The sequence below is a fragment of the Camelus bactrianus genome, chromosome 6 (genome assembly GCF_048773025.1).
Source record: "Camelus bactrianus isolate YW-2024 breed Bactrian camel chromosome 6, ASM4877302v1, whole genome shotgun sequence".
Classification (NCBI taxonomy): Eukaryota; Metazoa; Chordata; class Mammalia; order Artiodactyla; family Camelidae; genus Camelus; species Camelus bactrianus.
The window spans coordinates 32,527,739-32,552,608 of record NC_133544.1 but is presented as its reverse complement, the minus strand read 5'-3'; the positions used below and the strand labels follow the sequence as shown (position 1 = coordinate 32,552,608).

At 36.7% G+C, this 24,870-nt stretch overlaps 1 protein-coding gene across 3 annotated transcripts; it reads left to right on the top strand.

Annotated features, from left to right (window-relative positions):
- The first annotated feature begins 49 nt into the window (after positions 1–49).
- ZBTB1 (zinc finger and BTB domain containing 1) lies at positions 50–24,870 on the top strand. Of its 3 annotated transcripts, XM_074365399.1 has the most exons (3): positions 50–303; positions 14,075–15,990; positions 22,976–24,870. In XM_074365399.1, the coding sequence occupies exons 2-3, from the start codon at positions 14,093–14,095 to the stop codon at positions 23,010–23,012; spliced, it is 1,935 nt and encodes a 644-aa protein (XP_074221500.1). In that variant the 5' UTR covers positions 50–303; positions 14,075–14,092; the 3' UTR covers positions 23,013–24,870. The 3 variants fall into 3 exon arrangements, with proteins under 3 accessions (XP_074221500.1, XP_074221499.1, XP_010960562.1); XM_074365398.1 differs by lacking the exon at positions 22,976–24,870 and having other exon boundaries at positions 14,075–20,717; XM_010962260.3 differs by lacking the exons at positions 50–303; positions 22,976–24,870 and adding an exon at positions 663–5,600 and having other exon boundaries at positions 14,075–20,717.

The following is a 24,870-nucleotide window of genomic DNA, read 5'->3' as shown; positions in this document are numbered from 1 at the left end:
GTGGGCGGTCGAAAGGGAGGGGAAGGCTGGCGGACGCCGCAGCGAACTGGTGGGCAGACCCGGAGTCGCCGCGTAAGCGGGGCCGGCTCAGTGCGGTGCGGCAGGCGCGGCTGTGCGGCAGCGGAAGTCCTTTGTTGCAGCACAGTCCTTGGCAGAGCCAGAGCCTCTCCGCGCAGCCCAGCCCGAGCGCCGCGCGCCGTCGCCACTGCAGCTCGCGGCCCCTTCGCCTCCGCCTGCCTTTCCCGTGGCTGATTTGCCTTAAACTCCCTAAAATCTCCGCAGCCCCGGTTCCTGCTGCGGCCGGTGAGTATCTGCCAGTTGTGGGGCTATTTGCGCAACTTTGGCCCGGGCCAGAGGGCGGCGGGCCGCGGGCTTGACGGAGTGCGGGGCCGGAGCGGCGCCGACCTGTGCGGGGAGCCGGAGTGCGGCGGACGCGCTGCGAGGACCGGCGACGGGCGGCTGCCGGGCCGCCTGGTTGATCCCGCCGCCCGCTGGCGCGCCTGGTCGGGGACGTGCGGCCTCCATGGGTCTGAGACGGAGACCCCACGACAACTAGTTCCCAAATTAGTTACCTTCTTTTCCCTTTCTTTCTCTGCCTTTATTTTTCTGAGGGGGGAGGGGAGGGTAGGTGTAGACGGGAGGCGGGAGGACCCAGTTGATTGACGTGCCCAGCCCGCTTCTCTCAACTTACAACCGCGGCTCCTCGGCGGGTGGGAGGGGAAGTGTCCCGGAGCCCGAGGCCGCAGACTTGGGCGCGCTCCGAGGGAGGAGGCGTCAGAGCCGTGCAAATTCTTGCCACGCTCTTTCCCACTCCCTCTTGCCGGCACACACGCTTTTTTGTTCAGTAAAAAGTGATAGGTCTCGGGTTTGGGAATTTTCAGTGGAAAGATCTTCAGTTTCCTGGGAAGAAAGTGCTTTCGCTTCCAAGTGGTGGGCGCTTATTAGAAGTTCTGTGAGTGTTCGGTAAATATGTTGGACGTAGATCGAGCGTCGCTACCACTAAAATATGTAGGCTTGGGTCTGAGCTCAGCCACTTTGCCAGGCTCCCTTGCTACCTAAGCAATGCGTCTACGGTATCTGAAAGGTTGACATGGCGTTTTCCAAATTGGGAGCGTCAAGGAGATGTTGATGAAAGTCCTTGATGTTGTCTGGGGACAGTAAGGCATTTGTCTGCGTGTAATAATATTCCTAAATCGAGCTTTAACGTGGTAGTCACGCGCAGATTCTCCGTTGGCCTAAGTGTATTTCCATGCAGTATGTATCACGGCAGGAACAGTTTTCTCTTTGACAGTGGAGCCCAAGAAGTGGTCCCAGGCCCTTTGACTTAGAATCAGCCTCTCTGGACCAGATTTGGTTAAGGTTGCAGTTCTCATAACTCCAAAGCACTCACCACCTTCTCCTTTGAAACGGAGAAATTAGATTCTATTAAATTTTGTCATTTCAAATGGATGGGATGAAGAGAATTGGGGTACAAAAAGATGAAGTTTGAAGCTGGCCATCAGAACCTTGAAACTTTTCCTTCTGAATCACTTGCTGGATATGTAATAAAGTCTCAGTAAATAACTGAATGGCTTTGGAAGCTAGATGAGGGCTTCCTCATCTTAAACAGAGAAAACTGAAACATAGTTGAGGTGAAATGCTTTTCCAAAGACTAATAAAAACATTCTAGAAATACAGCCTTCAATTAACGTCTTGTATTCATTTTAAAAACAAACTTCTTCATTATGACCACATTTTCATGGTTTAGAATAACTCAGGTTGAACGGTCTTATCTGAAGCTTTTCTACTCTCCCTACCCCAGTATGGCCTAATTTAGGAGAAAGGGGGAGCCCTGAGGTATCATTGTAGAGAAAGAGAAACCATATTTAACCAGGACCTTAGCAGGGCAGAGCACAGTCCCAGCTACTTGCTCTTGACCTTGTGTTTCGCTTTAACATTGCAGAATTTTTGTGCTGTTTCCTCATTCTCTTTTGCTAGGCTCTAGGGAAGGTAGCTTTTTAAGGGTGTCTCTGTGGTCCTTGCAGCACCGTTTCCCATTCTAAAGTGCAAGAGAAAAGAATTGTCTGCTTTCACAAGACCTCTCCTCCTCCATCCAGGGCAAGTGCTTAGCCTTAGCTATTAAGCTTCTGGCCCAAAGGGGAGGAAACCATTTGGGATAAAAATGCAGAAATTTTCCCATAGATTTTTATTTTTAAGCTACAATTTGTTGTCCTCCCCCGAAAATCGAGGTATATTTGAAAAACATCTGCTTGAGAGGTCAGTTTGGTCTCTATGTAAGACCTTTTCTCCTGATACTTTGTTCTTGTGCTGATATCTCTTACCATAAAATATTGAAATTATTTTATTTATTCTTATACTCTAATGGGAACCAAACTAAAAATGATTCATATTTATTTTTTCTCAAAATGGAGATTTTTTTTTATGAAATCCGTGCTCTTTGTAAAAATTCAAACTGTACTGAAGTACATAAAATACAAAAATGAAAGACATTCTTGACTCCCACTCCCAAGAGGTAATCACTGTTAATAGTCAATTCCTTGTTGAGAAGGAAAGAAGATAACACTTGATCATAATGTGCTGCTGTGTGTGCCTCACCCTGCTAGGGATGGCCCTGATGATTCATGGGCTTATGTTCTCTGTTCCCTACTCAGGTTGATGAGAATTGGCCAGGTAAAGGAAAAAGGAATGTTTTGCATTGGACTGATTTAAAATTCTATGATTAAGTAACAGACATGAGAGTTTAAATATAGCAGGGCTGCTATTTTAAGTTTGTCCTTATGAAGTGCTTACCGTAGCTTGGTGGGCTAGTTCTCACACTTCTAATGTTGGTGTCAAGCCTCTGATAGGTTGATTTATACTGGCCAAACTCATTAAAACAAAACCCTCATGTTTGTTAAGAGTTTCATAATTTATAGTTGGGAAGGAATGGGTATACTTGCCATTAAGACCACTGCCAGGATATCCCAGTGCTGATATGGGATGATGGGGTTCCCCCTTGATCAGTATCCAGAGGCACATGCCAAACATCAAGGAAAAGAAATTAGGGGAAAGAAGAGGATTAATGACTGTGCAATTTTCAGATGTGGCCTGGAAGGAGATGGTACATATTTAGGATAGATTTCTAAGTGTACTTATATGGTGGTATGTATTGTCATTTGTATAGTAACTATAAGAAGTCTTAGTCAAAGTGCAGAATCACTTCTTCCTTAGCCTGGTATATTCAAGAAGAGTGAGCTGTGAAGTAGTTGATGTTCTAAAGACAAATTCCCAAAACAGTATGTAGAAGTTAAATCAACATTGCTTATTTGAGATTGTTGGCGACTTGGGTGTTGTTTACACTACTCTGCTTTGAGTTTAAAATCAATTTTGGTACTTACATGCATAGGAATTTATTTCTGTGTCTCAATTCAGATCTGTTTATCTCTATGCCTATACCATGTTGGCTTGATTATAGTGGCCTTATTTAAATTCTGATATCTGGGGGTTCATGTGCTCCCTTTTCATACTTTTGTTATTCTTGGCATATATTCTTCCACTTATTCTTTTTTTTAAAAAACATCCTTATTGAGATATAATTCATATACCATATAATTCACCCCACCAGTAGGGGCTGGATGGAAGAATAGAACTCCCACCTCTTGGCCACTTTCTCCCAGAATTTAGAGTCAGCTGCTGGTAGCCGGGCAAAGGATGAGAAATGCTGCCATTCCTGCACCTCTAGGGAAGAAAGTCCTATGACTGAGAGCTCAGGGGATAGGGAGCTCTGGGTTCTTGGCTGCAGCAGCCTGAGCAGAGATTGGGTTTGCTGACCTTGGAGAGGAAAGGGAGGGAGCATTCTTGGTTCAGATATCACAAAATCTCTTAGTTCTCACCAAATTTGAGTAGATTTTCTTGAGTAGATTTTCTTTACTTGCTATATGCCCTTAGGCCTGTTTCCAGAGACTTAAAATGTTTAAACAATTTTCATCAGTTTTTCTGGGGAGCAGACCCTTGATACTTCACACCCTGTCATGCCAGAAGTTGATTTTCCTTTTATTCTTAAAGATAATTTTATCCAATTAAAGTAAAAAGCCTGTTAGGATTTTAATTTGAATTAAATTGTATATTAATTTGGAGAGAAGTCATATTTTTGTGATGTTAAGTCTTTGCACCTTAAAACATCATTTATCTTTCCATTTTCCTAAATCCTTAATTATATCCCTCAATGAGACTTTATGCATGTAGGTCCTGAGGCATTCATTAAACTTAGTCATTAGTAATTAAAAATTTTGTCACTGATGTGAATGGAATATTTTTCTCCATATTCTTTTCTGGAGATTTATTGCTAGTTATAAATAAAAGTTACCGACTTTAAAAAATGATTTTCAAAATAATATTGGGAAACTAAAGAAAGAATTTAATTGCCAATCATATTTTCTGTTTGTTGTCTGCATGTGAGATGCATATAATCCTTTTTAGAGATAACTGAAGAGCTCCATCCTCACTTTAAATCTTTAGTATTAGGGGAGGGCTTGCTCTGATGGGCAGTGGGAGTCAGCAGATGGAAGAGGAGATGGGGAGGGGCAGGGCATTCTGCCTGCAATATGAGGTTTTATGCGAATGGGGTGACTCTGGGAGGCTTGGTGTCCAAAGGGACACTTCAGTTAATAGTCATTGCCAGAAAGAGTATGGTCTGGTTTATAGAAACTGAAAGTCAGGGCTCTGAATCAAGAGTCAGAGTTTGAGTCCTGTCTTATGAGATGAACACTTGAGTATCAACCACTGAACCTGTTTCCTCATTCACAAAATGAGAATAATAAAAACACCTACCTAAGGGTTGTTGGGAGAATCAGTTGTATAATGTATGGAAAATCACTTTGTAAAATTTTGACTTCTATATAAAAATTGCCATAATTGAAATAACACAAAAAAATTGATAAGCAAAATAAAACTTGCTTACTTCAACACTTACTCATTCAAAAACTGATCAAATATCAACTAAATGTCAGGCAACTTTTAGAGGCTCAGGGGATACAGTAATGACTAAGACAATGCCCTGATCTCAGGGAGTTTACAGCAAAGCAGGGGAACCACATAATTATAATCCCTGCTGTGAGTATGGTGATGGATAGAGCATCCCAGCTTGGATGATACACTATTTGTCACCCTGTAGTTGTAGGTATAGGCTGTTTTGGAAGCACAGAAGAGGGGCATCTGCCTTACCCTGGAATCAGAAAACTTCTTGAAGAGAGTGATCTGGACATTGAAGAGGTTCTAAGCAAGGGAATATCATGTATGAAAGCATGAAAGCTTTTGCTTTGGGATTAGGAGGAATCTTAAATAGATTTAATGCTTAAAAATGGAGTTCAGTTTCTTACTATGAACATACTTTTTATGATACTTTTTTATTGATTTTACTGACTTTTTTTTTTTGGCAGGGGGTGCTGTGAGGGGAGGTAATTGTTTTATTTATTTATTTATTTGTTTGTTTGTTTGTTTGTTTGTTTGTTTATTTATTTTCAGTGGCTGTCCTGGGGATTGAACCCAGGACCTCGGGCGTGCTAAGCTCACACTCTACCTCTGAGCTTTACTCTCCCCCCTGGTTTTACTGACTTAATTAGGTAAGAGTGTGAAGTTTTCAGGATTTTGGTTAGAATTAAAAATTTAACACTTGGAGCTACAAAATCGGAAAAAAATACATTTAAAAAATATGTGTGGATCTGCTGAAAGAAGAAAGCTGGGTAGTCCCTCCCATAGCCATAGAGGTGCCTCACTTAGCAACATTTACTGAGTACCTGCTGTGTTGCAGGGAATCAAACAGGCCAGAGTCCTTGCTTTAAAGTTGCTCATAGTCTAGTTCAGAGACCGACACATAGATAATTGTGGTAGCTGATTGTTATTTAGCACCTGCTCCGTGACAAACACTACTTTACAGTAACTCTAAATGCTGGAAAGATATACCATCCCCATCCTTAGATGAGAGAACTGAGGCACAGATTGGTTAAACAACCTGCTCAAGTTCACACACCTAGTAAGTTAACATCTACTTTATGTTGCTGTTCTGATGGTTGAAAATAGCATAATAAGTGCAAAATAAGGAGATGATACACAGAGTAATATCAAAACCTAAAACAGTGGGAGAGGGAGGTCTTACAGAAGGCTTTCTGGAGGAAGTGATAAACTGATTCTTAAAAGATATGTGGGAGTCAGAAGAACCAATAAGCATGAGTAAAAATGGAGATAAAAAATACATGAAGTATATGGAGTGGGGGTGACAAGATATTTTATGCTGCTTGAACACGGAGCCTGAAGCAGGACGTAGCCAAACAGGAGACTAAATGGGTGGGCACGGAGGGCTTTTGTATACCTTGCTAAGGAGTTTGTATGTTAGCCTGAGGGTATGTGAAAGGACCCATAGAAGGGTTTAAGCAGGATTATGGGGTCTGATTTTTATTCCTTATGAATCGTCTGAGGGTAAAAGATGGATTTGAGGGACCAGTTAAGGAGCCTATTGTAATAATTCAGGAGTAATGAGTCCCTGCCTCAGAAGGACAGGGAAGGTAAGGATGGACAGATTTGAGAAATACTTAGTGAGAAAATTGGCAAGATTGAATAGTTAATTAGGAGGAAGAAGTCCCATGTGATTCCCAAGTAGCCTGGGTGATTGGTGCATGGTGGAGACGGGGACCCCGAGCAGTTTTTGGTGGGTCCCAAAGTCACAGAGTGAGTACTCTGGAATAGATATAAGTTCCACAAAATGAACCCTAAGAATCTGTATGCCACGTGCAAAAAGGGACTTCCTAGTGAAGCTGCTTTTTGCTGAGAGAGGCCTGCTGTTCACCCAGTGCCCTCTGGTGGTCAGAAGATGCCATATTGCTTTAGGATGAACAGATCAAACTGTAGACTGCCTGAATTAAATGCGTTTCCTCTTCCACGCCTGGAGGGAAAGAGGAGTATTTCAGAAGCCAGTATGTTCCCTTTGCTTTCTTTGTGGCTAAATTCATTTCCTAGACCTAGCACTTAACTAAGGTAACAAACTCATTTATTCAGAAATTGGTTGACAGCCTCAGCTATCCAGTGCCCTGGCTTGAAGCCAAAGACTAAGGCAATTTGTTGCCCATCAGCAATAAAAATAGATTAAACGGAGTGCAGGCATTAAAATCCTTATCTTACTCATAGAACACTTCCCTAGGTCCTCACAGAAAATGAAATTATTTATGTAGATTCAGTTTCAGTGAGTTTTTATCTAATTTCATCACCCATAACACATTGAAATGGTGGGCAGCAGGAGATCAGCACACCTTTCAGAAGTGACAGCTGTTGGCTTGACAAGTAAGGAGACGGAAAAATACTAACCAGCCAACAAACTACAGTCTCCCAAAGCACAACAGTTTCAGGCTATTTTGTGTAGGTGCAAACAACCCTAGCAAATTTGAACAGCTCCTGTTTTTCAGGAGAATATAATTGATGCAGAGGAGAAAGCAGCCAGCCAGGTGTTGCTCTCCCTGGGGGCTGCTCTTAGAATAGCAGGAATATCTCTAGGCCAGGATTGAGGAGACCAAGATCCTGTCCCGTCAGCCACTAAAATTAGACGTGACTTTGAGTATATAGCTTAACCTCTCAGGGCCTCAGTTTGTTTTCTCATCTATAAAGCAGTGGGTTGAACTTGATTATTTCATAAAATTCTATGAACTTTGTTCACAATGATGACATTAATATTTAAGAAAAATCATATTATGCGCAGATTGAAAAGACAAACATTTGTCATCTCTAATTTATAGAAGAATTCTGTGAGGAGTATGATTATCTCTACTTTGTAGATGAGAAAAGTAGGGTTAGAGAGGTTAAGAAAATTCATAGCTAAATAAATGGTAGGACTGGTATTCAAATTTATCAGTGTATGCTTCCTGGGCTCTTATTTAATACTTTCATTTAACAAGCATGAATTAAGTGCCAACTATGTGGGAAGTGTGCTAGGCACAGGGAACACAAAGGCTGGTAAGCCTCGTGCTGTCCCAGGGAGTTGGGTGTAGTAGGCATTGCTGCACAGTACCGCTGTTAGTGCTAAAAATGCAGGTACTACTGCAGCAGTGTTGGGACAAATGAACACACAGCTACTTTAGGGCTTTTAAATATTTTAGGGTGTGAGCATGGAATGGAGCCACCATTTATAGCTTTGTTTCTATGGGAATACGTGTTTCAAGTTACAAATAAAAAACTTAAAAATAAAGTTTTAGAACATAACCCAATTATAATTTCAGAACTTCCTATACTAAGTACTGAATTTGTAGTCTAATAACCAGCCAGAGTGCTTGTTCTAAAAAGTGAATAAAATTTTCTAAACTTGATCATGTCTGTCCAATTTCAGTGCCTTGAAGTAAAGACCTTTTACCTTTGGGAGCCTTATACAACCAGTTCTGCCTGGAAATCTCAAGGAGAAAACCTAGAAAATTTTATTAAGCTTAAATTTAGAGATTGGGATACTGTATACGCTGGAAAATGGTATTCTAGGAAAGAATTTTGCCAAGGTGACCTTATTTTTATAGGTGGCAAAGTCGTTCAGGCTATGATCTCAGGCTCAAGAGTCGTATTGTGTTCTAATCTCACCAAGTCCTCTGTGGCCTTAGGAAGGTTATGTAACATCATGTTTCGTTCTCTCATCTGGAAATGGGTCTTAAAACAGTATATACTTTATGGAGTTTGTTATGGGTATTAAATGATAAAATGATATACATATTTACATGCATATATATATACATGTGTGTACATATATACGTATATATTACTGATGTGCCAGGCTCTAGTTTTAAGCCACACACACCTCTGCTTAGACTAAACTCTGGCACTTTGATAGGAAGGCCATAAAACAAAGTTCCCTTCCCTCTCATTACATTTCCAAGCTTTTGTGTTGCTGTGTACCTCTCTCCAGTTATTTACGCACACACCAATACGGGTATCTGAAATGCCTTTCCCCTTGCTTTCTATTTTTCTCGATTCTACTCATTCATCAAGACTTCACTCAAATCCTTCCTAAAGCCTACTGTTCTAGTCCAATTCATGCTTTTCTTTTTCTAAACTTACTGAACTTTATTCAATATAATTTAGTACTTAATTTTTGTCAAATTGTTTCTTGGTTTAAAATGTAATCCCTCATATGTAATTGGCTCTACTGTATACCACCCTTCTCCATCCTCTACCTCAATGCTTTATGCCGTGTTAGGAACATTATAGGTGTTTAGTACACTCTGATACTCTGATTTATAAACATGAGAAAATCCTTTCACTATATTTCAGGCTTCTTAAGAAGTTAGTCTATAGCCCTCAAATTAAATCCATATACTTACATTCAGTCATATAAGAAATAGGTATGAGGAAATGAATATATATATTTAAATTTCCTTTGATACCCAGAGGTAAGTGTTTGCAGTTCAGAGACTGAGGTGCTGAATTGCATGCGATGCTAGGCTCTGCCGCAGACTCACTGAGGTCTTCAGGGGCTGTCCTAGGTAATGCAAGTCTATGACGCAATTAGAGGGTGATGGGTTGCCTTAAAGAAGTCACTCCGGAATTCCTTTACTTTTTCATTCACTTTATATGTTTATTTATAGACCTTTAATTTATCATTTGACTAAGGCTAGGGCAAAGGAAACTTCCAGCAAAACTTTTTTCCAATTTAAGAGATTTAGCAATGAAGGAAAAGTATTTCTAAAATCTCACCATGTCAGTGAAAAATTTACTTAAACAACTTACAGAGTATAACATAGGGAACACATCTACTGAATAAGACTAGCTACACACATGCAGATACAACCATGTTACAGATGGTGTTCAGATGGTGTAATTAATTGTGCTAGAGCCTTAATAAACCCTATATTAAGGATACATGCCCCGTCCTTGTTCTTTGCAGAAGGGCACACTGCATAGTACCAAGAAGTGTGTAGTAACCACTGTTCAGTGCTTAGTACCCATCTGGATGGTCAGGAGTCCCAGTACCTACTTCAACACAGTTAACTGCATCTTTGATAACATTGTTTAACAGCACTACATCTTTGTCTTTCTTCTATGAAATAAGAAGGTTGGACTAGATTAGATCTCTAAGCTCTAAAAGCCTACAAATATCGAAATTCCTTAATATTCTTAATGGGCTTGGTAGCTGTTTTTGAATTTGAGATGAGCTGGTTAAGCTTTTTCAAAGTGTTAAAAATCCAGTGTAAATCTTTCTGTATCCCCTAACTCTTTGTTCCTCTGGAGAACTGCTTCCACACTAGGTGTCCTTCTAGCCTTAGGGGAACCCTTGACTTTGATCACATTTGAAGTTTCTACTCTCGACCCCAGCCCTGAGTTTTAGCTGTACAAACTTGTTCTACCAGTGATGCAGCTAGTAACACAACCAAAAGCAATCACAGAAGTAGTTGGAAAAGCAAAAACAGTTGAAAGATAAACAATTTTAAATAAAAGAATTGGGATAGGAAGGGATAAACTGGGAGCTTGAGATTTGCAGATACTGACTGGTATATATAAAATAGATAAGTTTATACTGTATAGTACAGGGAAATATATTCAATATCTTGTAGTAGCTCACAGTGGAAAAGAATATGAAAATGAATATATGTATATTCATGTATGACTGAAGAATTGTGCTGTATACCAGAAATTGACACAACGTTGTAAACTGACTATAACTCAATTAAAAAAAAAGTTACTCTCCCTAAAATCATCTTTACTCAGAACATGCATATTTGTATAATAACATTGATGAAACTGCAGTTTTAGGTCAGTCTAGGAGCTAAAGTGTTAGCACTGATTTTAGACAAAAAGATATTGTTCAGCTGGAGCTGTATGAGGGAAAGAAACATACACACAGATAAGATATTGTTCAGCTGGAGCTGTATGAGGGAAAGAAACATACACACAGATATGGAGGTGGTGGGATTCATACTCAAGTCTGTCTGACCCAGAGCCCTGTTTTCTCCACCCAGCACAGTGCCTTTGTGCACAAAGTAGGCACTTTGCAGAGTATATATTGAATGAAGTCACTAATCTGGAACAGGTCAAAATTCCCTGCAACTATGTATCCTTCAGATTACAGAGTACCTATGCTATTGTTGATTCTCAGTATTTTATTCAGTGCCTGGTACACCACAATACTCAACAAATGTTTGTTGAATTAACGTGTGTTAAGATGCTGTTGATGCTCTTATTTGTAGTGTTTTGTTTATGTTAACACAGAATGTATGTTCACTAATTTAATTGAATGATGACTGTCATTGATTTTCTGTGTAGCTGGATTAATTTTGGTTGCTGACCATAAAACTGCTTTTCCTTTAGATTAGAAGGGTCCTTGGAACTTTTAGGTTCTTTATGTAATCATTTCAAGCATGGGATATTTACAGCTTCAAAGTTTTAAGAGATAAACAGATGAAAAGCTGGCTTTCATCCTGCTGGACTCTTATTTGGAAGGAAACTTTAAGATTATCTGGTCAAACTTACCTCTTACGCTTAAGTGAGTGTCACCACTGCCACAACTACCACCACTGTTACTTCCATTAATTATCACAAGTCAAGCACTAGACATTTTACACATTGCTCCTACGAATCCTAATGTTTGATACATTATTTGAGATATTATTATCCCACTTTGACCATTCAGGAAACTTGGGGTCAGTGAGAACAAACAAGTTATCCAGGGTGGCAAACCTAGATTGGAACTCGGGCCTTCTGATCCAAAGCCCTTGGAAGCCTGTGCTCTTTGGACAGTACTGTCATCAACATCTCTGAACTCCACAGGGCACTCATCTTTTGGACGAGTTTGTTTCATTTTTGAACAACTCTTATTACTAGAAAAAATTTGCAATAATACCTATCCCTACACTCTTTATTCATTAAAGTTCTCTATGAATTCTGCAGAATACCTATAGACTGAGAAATCTCAAAGTACATAAATGGGGCTTGAGGTCTATATTTTTGTGGGGTTTTTTTCTTTTTTTCCTTTTTTACCCTTTGAATAAGGTTTAGTTGTTATTTGGATTTGTTTTATGTAATTGTAATTGTTATATAATTTCATAGCCTGTGTTTATTTAGTTGACTTTCCATCCTGAAATCTTTTCTCATTTTCTTCTATGGTCTTCATTCATAAATAATAATTTTCATAAAGGCCACATGACAGTGAATTTTAGGGAGGGGATTTACCTTGGTTTATTCATGACTCCCTTATTACCAGGCACTTCAGGTTATAAGTAACACATTGATAAATATCTTTGTCCATACATTGCTTTTTGTATTTAGGTACATACTGAACATGACTTCTTAATTTTAGTACAGATATTGGAGTTACACAAGGTTGAAATACTGTGCCTATTTGAAATACTTGATCTAGCTTACAGAGAAGGCCTTCTGGTTGCAGTTTTAAGAAGGCAGGAGATCTCATTATAAGCCACCTTCATTTCACCAGGTGCACATCCTGACTATGTAGCTCTGTGTCTTCAGGCAGGAAGGAGGCAGGGTGATCTTTAGGTAGTGGGGAATAGGGGTATGAGATCACATGTGATCTGTGACAAACAGATAAAAAGCAAGTGGAAGTAACTAAATTTAGGTAATCTCTTAATTACTACTGCAGGAATTGAAGGGTTTGGGGACTGAAGAATGAACATTTTATTTCCCTGAACAGCTTGTTAAATGTTCTTTTTATGCTCAGTCATATTGCGTAGGAACTTGTTTTTAAGTAGAAGATAGAGTCTGAAGTTTTATGTATACAGATTAAAAACTGAGGCTAAAATTGAATCTTATTTTAGCTTTATAATATAATAGGGTTTATAATCCTTTTAAAATGTTTGTCTTCTTTTTCTTCATTTGATGTCAACTCCCTACTTCAAAAATATTTATAGTGCCTACCATATGTTGATAAATGAAGAAAACTAGTTGCAGAAAGGTATATACAGTATGATACCATTTAGGTAAAACAACAACAACAACAACAACAAAAACAAAACTGTGTGCCTGGCACATAGTAGGTACTCAGTAGCTGTTGACTCTGTGTGTATACATGTAAACAGATCCGAAGACATATAATTGGAGAGGTTACCTCTGGGAAGAGGTTTGTGATATAAAGTGTGTTTTTATTCTGTGTACTTTTATGTTTCAGTTTTTTGCAATGAGCATGTGTTACTTTTGTATACTTTTTTTTTATAATGATTAAAAAATGAAGAAAAATCTACAATCTAAGGATAGGTAACTCCTTCCCAAGTAGATCCACTGCTTCTTTATACCCTGATGTGCTTGCCAACCCCTATCAGACAAATACTCTGACTCTACAGAATTACTGCTTCTCTAATAAGAAAAGAGACGAGCATTGATCAAATCTGTTTGTTTGGTGCCATTTCCATGTAATCTAATAAGCTTTTGTAAACAGAATTTTTCTAAGAAAAAATTTCAAACATACAAGCATAGAATTATATCTACCTCCCAGCTTCAACAGTTACCAACACATGGCAGTCTTTTATCCTCTATAGCCCCCACACCCACCCCCTGGATTATTTTCAGGCATATCTTAGGTACATCATTTTATCAATAAATGATCAGTATGTATATCTAAAACATAAGGATTCTTTTGACACAACCAAAATACCCACATCATAATTAAGGATGTGCAATAAATAATTCCTTTATGTCAATCACCTAAGAAGTTTTTAATACTCTGCAATCTAATTACTGTCAATTTAAATTGCTATTTTATTTACTTTCATTGTTTGTATCCTTCAAGTACTTTTAACTAGTGTCTTTTTTCCATTCAAATTCAGTATACCTTTTTCCCACTAGAGTTGTAATGAAACCAAAATGATAGTTTTTGCTTTTGACATCTTTGCTTATATTTCTTAAAATAAAAATCAGAAGCTTGAATAAATGGCTGGGTATCTTCACTTAACAAATTTTAAAAATGATTCCGGTATATATTATTGCATTGTGCTACATTAGAATGGAAAGCTATTCGTACCTTGATAGCAAAGTCACACAATTCACAAGTCATGGCCAAAATTATTCTTTTTTTCAAGTGTTTTTCTGATAGCTTGTCTGACTTTAATATTTTTGTTTCATATAGGTCCCTAATTAATAGAAGATGGCAAAGCCCAGCCACAGCAGCTACGTCCTTCAGCAGCTAAACAACCAAAGGGAATGGGGTTTTCTCTGTGACTGTTGTATTGCGATTGATGACATTTACTTTCAAGCACACAAAGCAGTTCTAGCTGCCTGTAGCTCCTATTTTAGAATGTTTTTCATGAACCATCAGCACAGTACTGCACAACTGAATCTCAGCAACATGAAAATTAGTGCCGAGTGCTTTGATCTCATTTTGCAGTTTATGTATTTAGGAAAAATTATGACAGCTCCTTCCAGTTTTGAGCAGTTTAAAGTGGCAATGAACTACCTACAGCTGTACAATGTTCCTGACTGCTTAGAAGACATACAGGATGCAGATTGTTCCAGTTCAAAATGTTCATCTTCTGCTTCTAGCAAACAGAACAGCAAAATGATATTTGGGGTAAGAATGTATGAAGACACCGTAGCTAGAAATGGCAGTGAAGCCAATAGGTGGTGTGCAGAGCCAAGTTCAACAGTAAATACACCCCATAATAGAGAGCCTGATGAAGAGTCTTTGCAATTAGGTACTTTTCCTGAACCACTATTTGATGTATGTAAGAAGAGTTCTGTGTCCAAATTATCTACTCCAAAAGAACGTGTGTCACGACGCTTTGGACGGAGTTTTACCTGTGATAGTTGTGGATTTGGCTTTAGCTGTGAAAAATTATTAGATGAGCATGTGCTAACCTGTACTAACAGACATTCATACCAAAACACAAGATCCTATCACAGAATAGTGGATATTAGAGATGGGAAAGACAGTAATATCAAAGCTGAATTTGGTGAAAAGGATTCTTCTAAAACATTTTCTGCACAGACAGACAAATACAGAGGAGACACAAGCCAGGCTGCTGATGATTCAGCCTCAACTACTGGCAGCAGAAAAAGTAGCACAGTGGAGTCTGAACTAGCCAGCGAAGAAAAAAGCAGAGCTGCTGAGAGGAAAAGAATCATTATCAAGATGGAACCAGAAGATATTCCTGCAGATGAACTGAAAGATTTTAACATTATTAAAGTTACCGATAAAGACTGTAACGAGTCCACTGACAATGACGAATTAGAAGATGAACCTGAAGAGCCATTTTATAGATACTACGTGGAAGAAGATGTCAGTGTTAAAAAAAGTGGGAGGAAAAGTCTGAAACCTCGGATGTCAATAAACGCTGATGAAAGAAGTGGTTTGGAAAATCTAAGGCCCCCAAACGACAGCAGTCCAGTACAAGAGGATACTGAAAACGCATCTTGTGAGCTCTGTGGGCTCACGATCACCGAGGAGGACCTGTCGTCTCACTACTTAGCCAAACACATCGAGAATATCTGCGCATGTGGTAAATGCGGACAAATACTTGTGAAGGGTAGACAGCTTCAGGAACATGCCCAGAGGTGTGGAGAACCCCAAGATCTGACGATGAACGGGTTAGGAAACACCGAGGAGAAAATGGACATGGAAGAGAATCCTGATGAGCAGTCTGAAATAAGGGATATGTTTGTTGAAATGTTGGATGATTTTCGGGACAATCATTTCCAGATAAACAGTATCCAAAAAAAGCAGTTATTTAAACATTCTGCCTGTCCTTTTCGATGTCCTAACTGTGGCCAGCGTTTTGAAACTGAAAATCTAGTAGTTGAACATATGTCTAGCTGCCTAGACCAAGACATGTTTAAGAGTGCCATCATGGAAGAGAACGAAAGAGATCACAGACGAAAGCATTTTTGTAATCTGTGTGGAAAAGGATTTTATCAGCGCTGTCACTTAAGAGAACACTATACTGTTCATACTAAGGAAAAACAGTTTGTTTGTCAGACATGTGGAAAGCAGTTTTTAAGAGAACGTCAGTTGCGCCTGCACAATGATATGCACAAAGGCATGGCCAGGTATGTCTGTTCCATTTGTGATCAAGGCAACTTCAGAAAACATGACCATGTACGGCATATGATTTCTCACTTATCTGCTGGTGAGACTATATGCCAGGTCTGCTTTCAGATATTCCCAAATAATGAACAGTTGGAACAGCACATGGATGTTCATCTGTATACATGTGGAATATGTGGAGCAAAATTTAATTTGAGGAAAGATATGAGATCACATTATAATGCCAAGCATTTGAAAAGAACATAAGTGATTTTCTACTGTATAATGTTTAGCTAGCAGACAAAACACCAAAGCAAAGGATATCAGCTATTTAGAAAATGATTTTATAAGTTGAATTGTTGGAAAAAAGTTTCAGAGCCCTCTTAGGTTTAATATTTTTGTTTAGGATCTTAAGTAACTACATTTTAGGTGTTATTAAATGTTTATCATTTTTGTTATTTCTTAATAGAATTCTTTGTTTTTAGTTTGTTTTAGCTATGATTAAAATTACTTTTAAATGTAGACTACAAGTGGTTGTTACCCCTTCAATGACTATTAAAGTTTAGGTATTTTTATCAATAAGATGATGACTTCACTATTTTTATGTGTTTTTTTTTTTAAGGTTACCATATGAAACTTTAAACCTGACATCATTGGCCATTCCTGTTTAAATTTTAAAAATTTTTTAAAGTAATTATTTGAAATTATCTCATTCACTTTAGCTTTTTTTTTTTGTAACTTGAACAGTGATTTAGTCACTGTTTATTTCCCCTTCTTATCAATGAAAATTCATATTCTTAAATTGACAAGTTTATTAGGCAGGTTAGGTGCACTGAATCTAACCTCGAAGATTGACATGGGCTCTAACTTGGCCTAAAAAGATTGATGGACTTAAGGAAATTCCTATAAATGAATATTTCGTATAATTGATAAAATATTATCATTTAATATGCACATTTAAAACTTATATTAAGTGTAAAAACCCAGTGACTTTACCCCACTTGAGAAATTAGTGGGGACAAGTCATTTTGTTTTGTGATATTAAATTTAACTATGATAGTTAATTAAAAAGGCATATCTTGTATTCATTTAAAATAATTTAAAATATTTGATTTCTAAAGTGTGTTAGTTTATCAATTATTTTTGTTTATAAATAGACTTTAATAGTTCTTTAGGAATATGACATCTAAAGGAAAATGATTTTTCACCTTTAAAATGACATACTTTTGGAACTTACTTTGAGATTTGAGAAAGCTGCCATGTATATTGATAAATCTAATAAAATAAAGAAATCAATTACAAATCTGGTTTTTTATAAAAGTAGAGTGTGCAGAAAAATGTCTTGTGTTTTATACTATCTAAGATTTGGAGAAAATGTGTTATAGCAAACTGCAATTTATCACCATGCATTTTTTTTTTCTGTAAAAGACTATAAAATTTGAGAACTATAAAATAATCACAGAACATATAAATGAAACTAGTTTATCATTTTAAAAAGTAGTATTACTGTTAGTTGTTGCTGACACAGAGTCTACATGAATTACATGTGAATTAAAACACTGGCAAAACTGGCCCACCAATCAACACATCTATTGGATAGAATGCCTTTCAATGTGAATTACTTGTATTGTAATACCCGTCTCATAATGAAAGGGATTTTAAATAACTCTTATATTTAAAAGTATAATTTTGTGACTATGAACAGTAATTTAACAGTATTGTTCTTTTTGTTTACATCACATTTTTAAGATATGCAAGTCATATTTTTGTATACAATTTGCATAAAAGAACAAGTTGCCAAGAGAACTGAGAGACATAGTGACTAGCACAGAATTAGTTGAAAGAGAAGTATTATATTAGAGCACAGTGTGAGCTCATAGATTTGTGAGAATATGTTGAGGTGTTAAGTAAGAATTGAAATAGTTCCGGAGCCATGCAGAATTAGAACAAAATAATGGGAAGAACAGGTGGGGAAAACACATGAAAAGATGAATGAGAAATCAGGAATTAAAAAAAAAAACATAAAGCAGAAAAACCAAGAAAAGTGATTCATCTTAGTCTTGGATACAATACTTTATCAAGTAATTAAATCTGAAAAGCAATTTAAAATGAAATACAGTATATACATTACTGATAGGAATCTAACAAAAGTTCTGTAACAAACCCAGAGACCGTCAGAGTAGTGTAAAGAGAGAAAATTAACTCAAACCAAATTTCCAAGCTATTTATATAGTCTTAGTAGACATCATTTTCTTTGAGACCACTTTTTTCCATGACCCCCTCATTAAAATCTCTATGAAATGGCTTTCCCACCACTAAAGAACAGGTGTCTTTCTAAACACTACCACTCTGTAAAAAGGATTTCCTATTCCATAAGGAAAGGGGGTTTAGTTTAGACACATACTAACAGCCAACAATTAGCAAGCAAATATATAAATATTAAACATAATCTCTGATTTTCATAATAGATGTTTATAAGTTCACAAAGCCACACCTCACAATGTTGTTTTCTGCCAGTTGCATGATACACAGGACACACATTTTGTTTTGCAACTAGCTCCGGCTGCACAAGCTTCTGTGAGTATAATGTACAATTTTCCTTATTAAGGCAGAGTTCCTTTAAAGGCTACTTGCCTTTTAAAACTAGGGGGAATGAAAGGTATTCAGCACCTCTCTCCGGCCCAGTTTCCTCCCACTTCTTTCTCCTCTCTCCTGGGGTGGATGAAGCTACAGAGCTGTACCTACTTAGTATTGCCTCTTGCCATCCTGTGCTGTGAAGGCGGTGAAGCCAGGCTGTGGAAGCTGCCTCCTCCTCCTGCCTTTATAATTTACATGATTAGGCTCCAAATCTGAAAATTCAGGGAGAATCTATATATGTGAAATCTTGTTTCTCTTTCTGTCTCACAAACATAGTCTTGCTAAAAGGGCCTTTTGTTCTCCAGCAAGAAATCCTGAGGAATGGAGTCAGTGCTTAACAAGCTTGCCACCAATTACCATGCAACTCAGATGTTTATAATTCTTTAGTAAACAGGTCTAAGAATCTCAGGGATTAATAAAGCACAACCAAGGCAGCAGTGGATTAAGCCTCAGAAATTTATTTTAATCACCCCTGAATTTTTAAAGTAAAAATATTCAGAGAAATGACTCATGTGAGTAAAATCGTACATGGCTAAAGTTTAATGTATGAAGTTTGAGTATGAACAAAAATTAGAAAAGGAACATAAGGATTCCAGGAGCTAGTTATAAAAATTAAAGAATTAAAATAAGGAGAGTTTGCATCAATTAAAGAAATATGACTGACTAAAAATCATATTTAAGTACTGTAGTTGAGAACAAAAGTTGAACATGACACAAAAGTTGAATTAAAAAATAAACATTTGAAATTTTCTAGGTGAGATGAGTAGAAATGGAAGTAAATTTGATAGGTTAAAATGATTTGATTAGATTAAACCAATTCACTCAGAGCTATACAGTACCTAGTGAAACAACTGTTAGGAACATGCCAAGGGTATGCATAAATACTTGAGATAATATACCAATGTTTATATTCTAAAAATGTGGGAAGAGAAGCTGGTGATGGTTGGCAACTTTCTCCCTGATTAAATAATATTTGTTCCTTTATCACTAACTAAGGAACTGATATATTTAATAGATCTCTGGAAAATTCCCCAAAGAACCGGTGTAACAGTTAAACCTAAAACTTGTCATTGTTATTAACAAAATGCTAAATTAGTACCAACCAGAAGAGAAAAACTTGAATGTATATGTATACATAGTTGAGAATAAAGCAACTTGGTACATTTCTTAATTCTAAATGGGTTTCATGAGTTACAATTTTTTTTTTTTTTTTTTTGCTATTAATCTACTTTGATCAGCTCTTCATCTTTCCTCACCACCTCCACCTCTTTTGTGACAAATGCTTCTCAGTGATACAAGCCTGTGCTCTGAAGGCACCTAGGATTCAAGGGTACTGAAAGGCTCTGTGGGAACATATCCTTGTGGAATGTCTCCCCTCTCCTGATACCTGAGGTGCAATAAACTGGGGGTGACAGGATGAATGCCAGAGAACTGAAGCAAATAGTGTTAGATTTGATGTTAAGAACTTGAAACTGGCCCAGATTTGGAAACCCGTGATCCACCCATCCCAGGGGTCTCAGTAATCCCAGCATCCATTTAGTTAGCACTCCTTGTACTCTGCTAAATGCTTTACAGATGTAATTTTAATTAATCCTTATAGCCTTATGAGGTAAGTATTCTAATTTTCCAGATGTGGGACCAAGGTTCAGAGAGACTTAGTCTTTTTCCTAAGATCACACAGAAACTAAATAGTAGAGCTGGAATTTGAAACTAGACCTATCTGATTTCTACATTCCTGTACTTAACCACTAAGCTACATACTCTGCCTATCAAGAAGTACAAAGAAGGGCCTGTTCAGCTCAGTAACAAATGTGACAAAGCTCCTATGAGACTGTACTCCTCGTTCATCATCTATCACCTACTATGCCTCGTAAGGTACCTGGTTATAGTGGGTACCTAATGAACATACTGAATAATGTGCATATTTATCAGTCAGAAACAAAACTTTTTATTTGAATGGGTCATTCAGAATGATGTTTTAGAAATAAATACTAAACACTTATGTTTTAATTTCCTTTTATTTAAACTTATAACATTTAGTGGTATATCAGCCATTTTTTTCAGGGCCATAGTAGGTGCTCAATTAAAAATAAATTTGAGTTCAACTTCTATACTTCTACCTCTGTGACTTTTTGCCCCTCTGTCTTCTCTATTCCTTACCTTTATGTTTTAATCTCTCCCATCAGTCACCATTTCTTTTTATTGGTTATGAGACTGATGAGTTGACTAACTCAAATCATTTGAAAATATTCTCCCCAAAAATCAGGACCCCAGAATAATCAGTTTCCTCTTTTTGCTTTAAAAGATGATGTGGATAAGAAAATTTTCATTTCTTTGATTAAGAAACAAAACAAAATCCCTAATTACCACATTGTGGTTGATTAAGGTTTATAAATCAATCTAAGTTGTCTAAAAACAAAAGTTGATTATTCAATTTACCAAAAATACCTGTATATTTCTAGTGTAAACTTACAAAGACAGTCTTACTCGTAAAAGAAATGAAAGATAATTTCAAGAAACAACAGTTGTATATCCACCCTAACCTAGCAGCAAACTTTTAAGAAATGAATGGTGTAAGTGAAACAATGCTCCTCCCAATCTAATCTGATTATAATTTTATGCCTCTATTGCCTGATTTCTGAAACTTATACAATTGGTTTTACTATGTTAAGTCTACTACTTTAAAGATCTCTCTACCATCTGCCAAATGTTACTTTTTAAAGAATAGGATAAGATGCTGAAGATTCCATGGATAATGTCTACATAGTCTCTTAAGTGGCCTACTTTCATTGCCTTTTATCAAACTCATGGACATATTCCTTGGTAACATACAGGTACAGTCTCATACTAAGACAGGTGAAATTTAGCTATTTATAAATTTATATGCTGGCAAGAGGCAAAAGTGCAAGGATTTAGAATGTTTGGATCTCAGAGTATTGGGAAATATAAATATTAACTAAATGACAACAGCTTGTAAATTCATGCTAATTTTGAACCAACTTAATACCACTTGATGTTTATATGCACATGCTTAGTTGACTTTAGTATTAAAAAGTTAAAATTTCATTTAAGTTGCTCCCTTGTTATGTTTAGGAGAACCAAATCACAGAGATCCATTAGTAGTGACAGAATCATTCACAGTTTTTATCAAAATCCACCACAGATCACTACTGGACAGGAAGCCACTTACAATTTTTCTCATTATCTTACTCATTTGCTGACAAAAAAGATGGTGTGAAGATTATAATTCAGTACTTGGCTCCAAATTAGATGTATCAATGTACTAATCACCATTGTAATAAGTAAATCACAGGAAACTCTAGGGCCAAAGGACGACAAAAATGTAAAAGACATGATTTCATTTCAGAGTCAGGAATATTAATAATTTTATGTTAGAAAACTTGCTAACTCTATGTACTTACCTATTTGGGAAAGGAATAGTTAGGGAGACAGCCTATGACGTCCCAGTTAAGCTTTATTTTTAAAGTTACTATTTGTTTTTATTCTACTTAAACCAAATGCTTTTCCAATCAGAATCAGCAGAGCTCATTTTTAGATGACAAATATAAACATCCAGATTATGAAAGTCATTGTTTCTTTCAAATACTTAAGTGTTCCCTGATGTGGAAAAAAAATAATTTAAGTGACAATCTCTTTTTGACAAAATTAGGACAAAGCATTCCTGCGAAAAATATAATTCTACCCAGAATCACTGAAGCAGGTTAGGGGAGTTATGAACTTAGGAATTTGAAGGAAAACTCCTTTGTGTGTGCATGCGTGTGTGTGTGTGTATGTCTCTGTGCGTGTGTGTTTATTTTCATTTGCAGAGTGTAAAGCACTTAATATTTAAAGAGAATAATGTTAACTTGATGGCTGAAGGCACTCAATAAAAAGGACATGAACTTTTAAATTTGTTAGATCTATGTTTCATTCAGAGATTTGCCATTAACAAATACATTGTAAAATTATTTTATTTGAAGGAAAACATTTCTTAACTGCTTCCTTTCTCCTTACTTTTCCCTACCTGGCTGCCCTCCTATCTTTTTATGTTATGTACTTATGAGCCATACCCATTCTAGCCTACCTAGCTCATGTAAGAAAAAAATTGTCCCCATAGCTGAAAAATTACATTGGTAATAAGAACACCTTATATTTGAAGGGTATGATGAATTTACACTGGGGAAGAAGTTAAATAAATCTAAGTTCTAGGAATTGTGCTTTTTGTTCCCATTCTTTGTTCTGTTAACAGTGTAGTGTACTGGCCTGGTGCCAAAAGTCATGAAATTCTGAACTAAGAATTATGTTGTATCTTGTAGAGCAGTCAACTTGTAATATTATTTTTCTTGAGTTTTGTCTTTTTCTGTGTGGCAGTGGTCAAATAGGGCCTTCTAAACCTCTGGAGAAGTGAGATCTGAATTTGGAGAGGACATGGGGAAGAATCAATCTTCAACAGATAATCTTTAAGTCCAGACCCAGGAATATCAGATCTGAAGTGACACCATCTTTTCTGTCTTCTGACAAACCTCATCAAACCCCAAAGTTCCAGTTGCAAGGATCCAAGAAAACTCAGTAAATATCACTTTGGAATCACTTTGTTGTGACAAAATTGATTCGTGGTGACTCTCCTATCTATTATTTGTGGAAAATCTGCTAAAGAAAAATAACTGGAATATTCATATGACATCAGTGGTTAAAGTTACACTAAAATGAAACTTTATATGCTAATTATCTTCAAGGGTCCCTCCTAAAATAAAAGGGCTTGCTAGGCTACTATAAATACATTATAAAGTGAGATAATCACTTATCTGTATAAACACATATAATTCTAAACTTAAAATACATTGAATTACAGTTTACATATCATGAAATGTAGTTAGACAATTTCAAAAATTATACCCCAAAATCTGCAGTTTAGAGTATAAATAAAAAGATTTGGGTACAGAGAAAAAATTTAAGACCAATATTTTAATAAGAAAAAATAATCTAGTTATTGCTTCCTGTAATGTAACATTTGCTTTTCCTCTTTTTTCACTGTGTATACAAACTTGATTATTAATATTAATGGGGCTCCCTTTTAAGTCTGTTACTTGAAGAAAAAATAGAAGTGGTACTACTTCAACAGTAGTATATTTTTACAAATCACAGACAACCAAGAAGAATGTATCTTAAGACACAGTATTTTCTTCTCAACTTAGTAATGTAACCTAATAAGGCAGAATAAGTTTCTGTTAAACATTTATTCTTGGTATTAATGTATAATACCATGCTTCTCAGCTTTCAAATGTCAAGAGAAATTCAACTAAGTATTGAATCAAACAATGGTTAACCTGTTTAAAAAAAACTTTCATGGGAAAATGAAATGTTAAGTGAGATTTTAACCTGGAGATAACAGATAGATAGGTACATAGACAGATAGACAGACAGATAGATATACACACATTTATTAACCATATGAATCTTACATTATATCCTTATTGTGAATATATTTGTAGTTCTGGTTTTAGTTAACTGTGTACCCAATTCATCATCATCATCATCGTTTCTTCTGCAATATCAAGATGTTACATATTTTCAGAATTGTTTGTTTTTAAGTCGATTTCTTCAAATGTTTTAATAAGGAGTTGCACAAAGAGATCTAACTTAGAGAATAGATAATAGCATATCATTTAAGATCTCTATCTATAAAACAGAGTGATAACTTGAATATTCATTTTAATAACCCAACTAACAAAAAAATCACAGGGAGTTGATTAGAATGTGATAGTGGGTACAGGGTTGAGAAGGGAGATGAGAAATCCATTAAAGACTTCAAATTCATGTGAATTCAACTGCTTTAAGAGAAATAAAGCAAAAATGCTTAGAGAAGTTTTAGAGTCTAAAACAAAAACTATAGCTAATCTCTTTTGGGAACATGAATAAGCATACAGAACTGCAGACTTCTAACAGACAAGAAACAGAAAAGATAAAAGAATACTATCAATAATTAAAGGTGCCAGATCAATATAGTAGAAACTCAGTAACAATGATTTTTGATTGACTGGTGGAATTAGATGTACGAAATAAATATGGCTTAAATTTTGACTGGACTAAACTACAAATGTAATGAATTACAATAATTATAAGTGATATAAATGCACTCTATAATGTGATTATTTTCTGTATAAGTATAAAATGGAGTTACTGTGTTACATAGACAATTTTTGTTACATTTTTTAATCTACTGCTTATACATAATAAAATTTCCTCCTCTATGATCAGAAGTTAAA

Coding starts and splice junctions, on each gene's coding strand:
- ZBTB1 (XM_074365398.1), top strand. CDS start 14,093: ATGGCAAAGCCCAGCCACAGCAGCTACGTCCTTCAGCAGCTAAACAAC.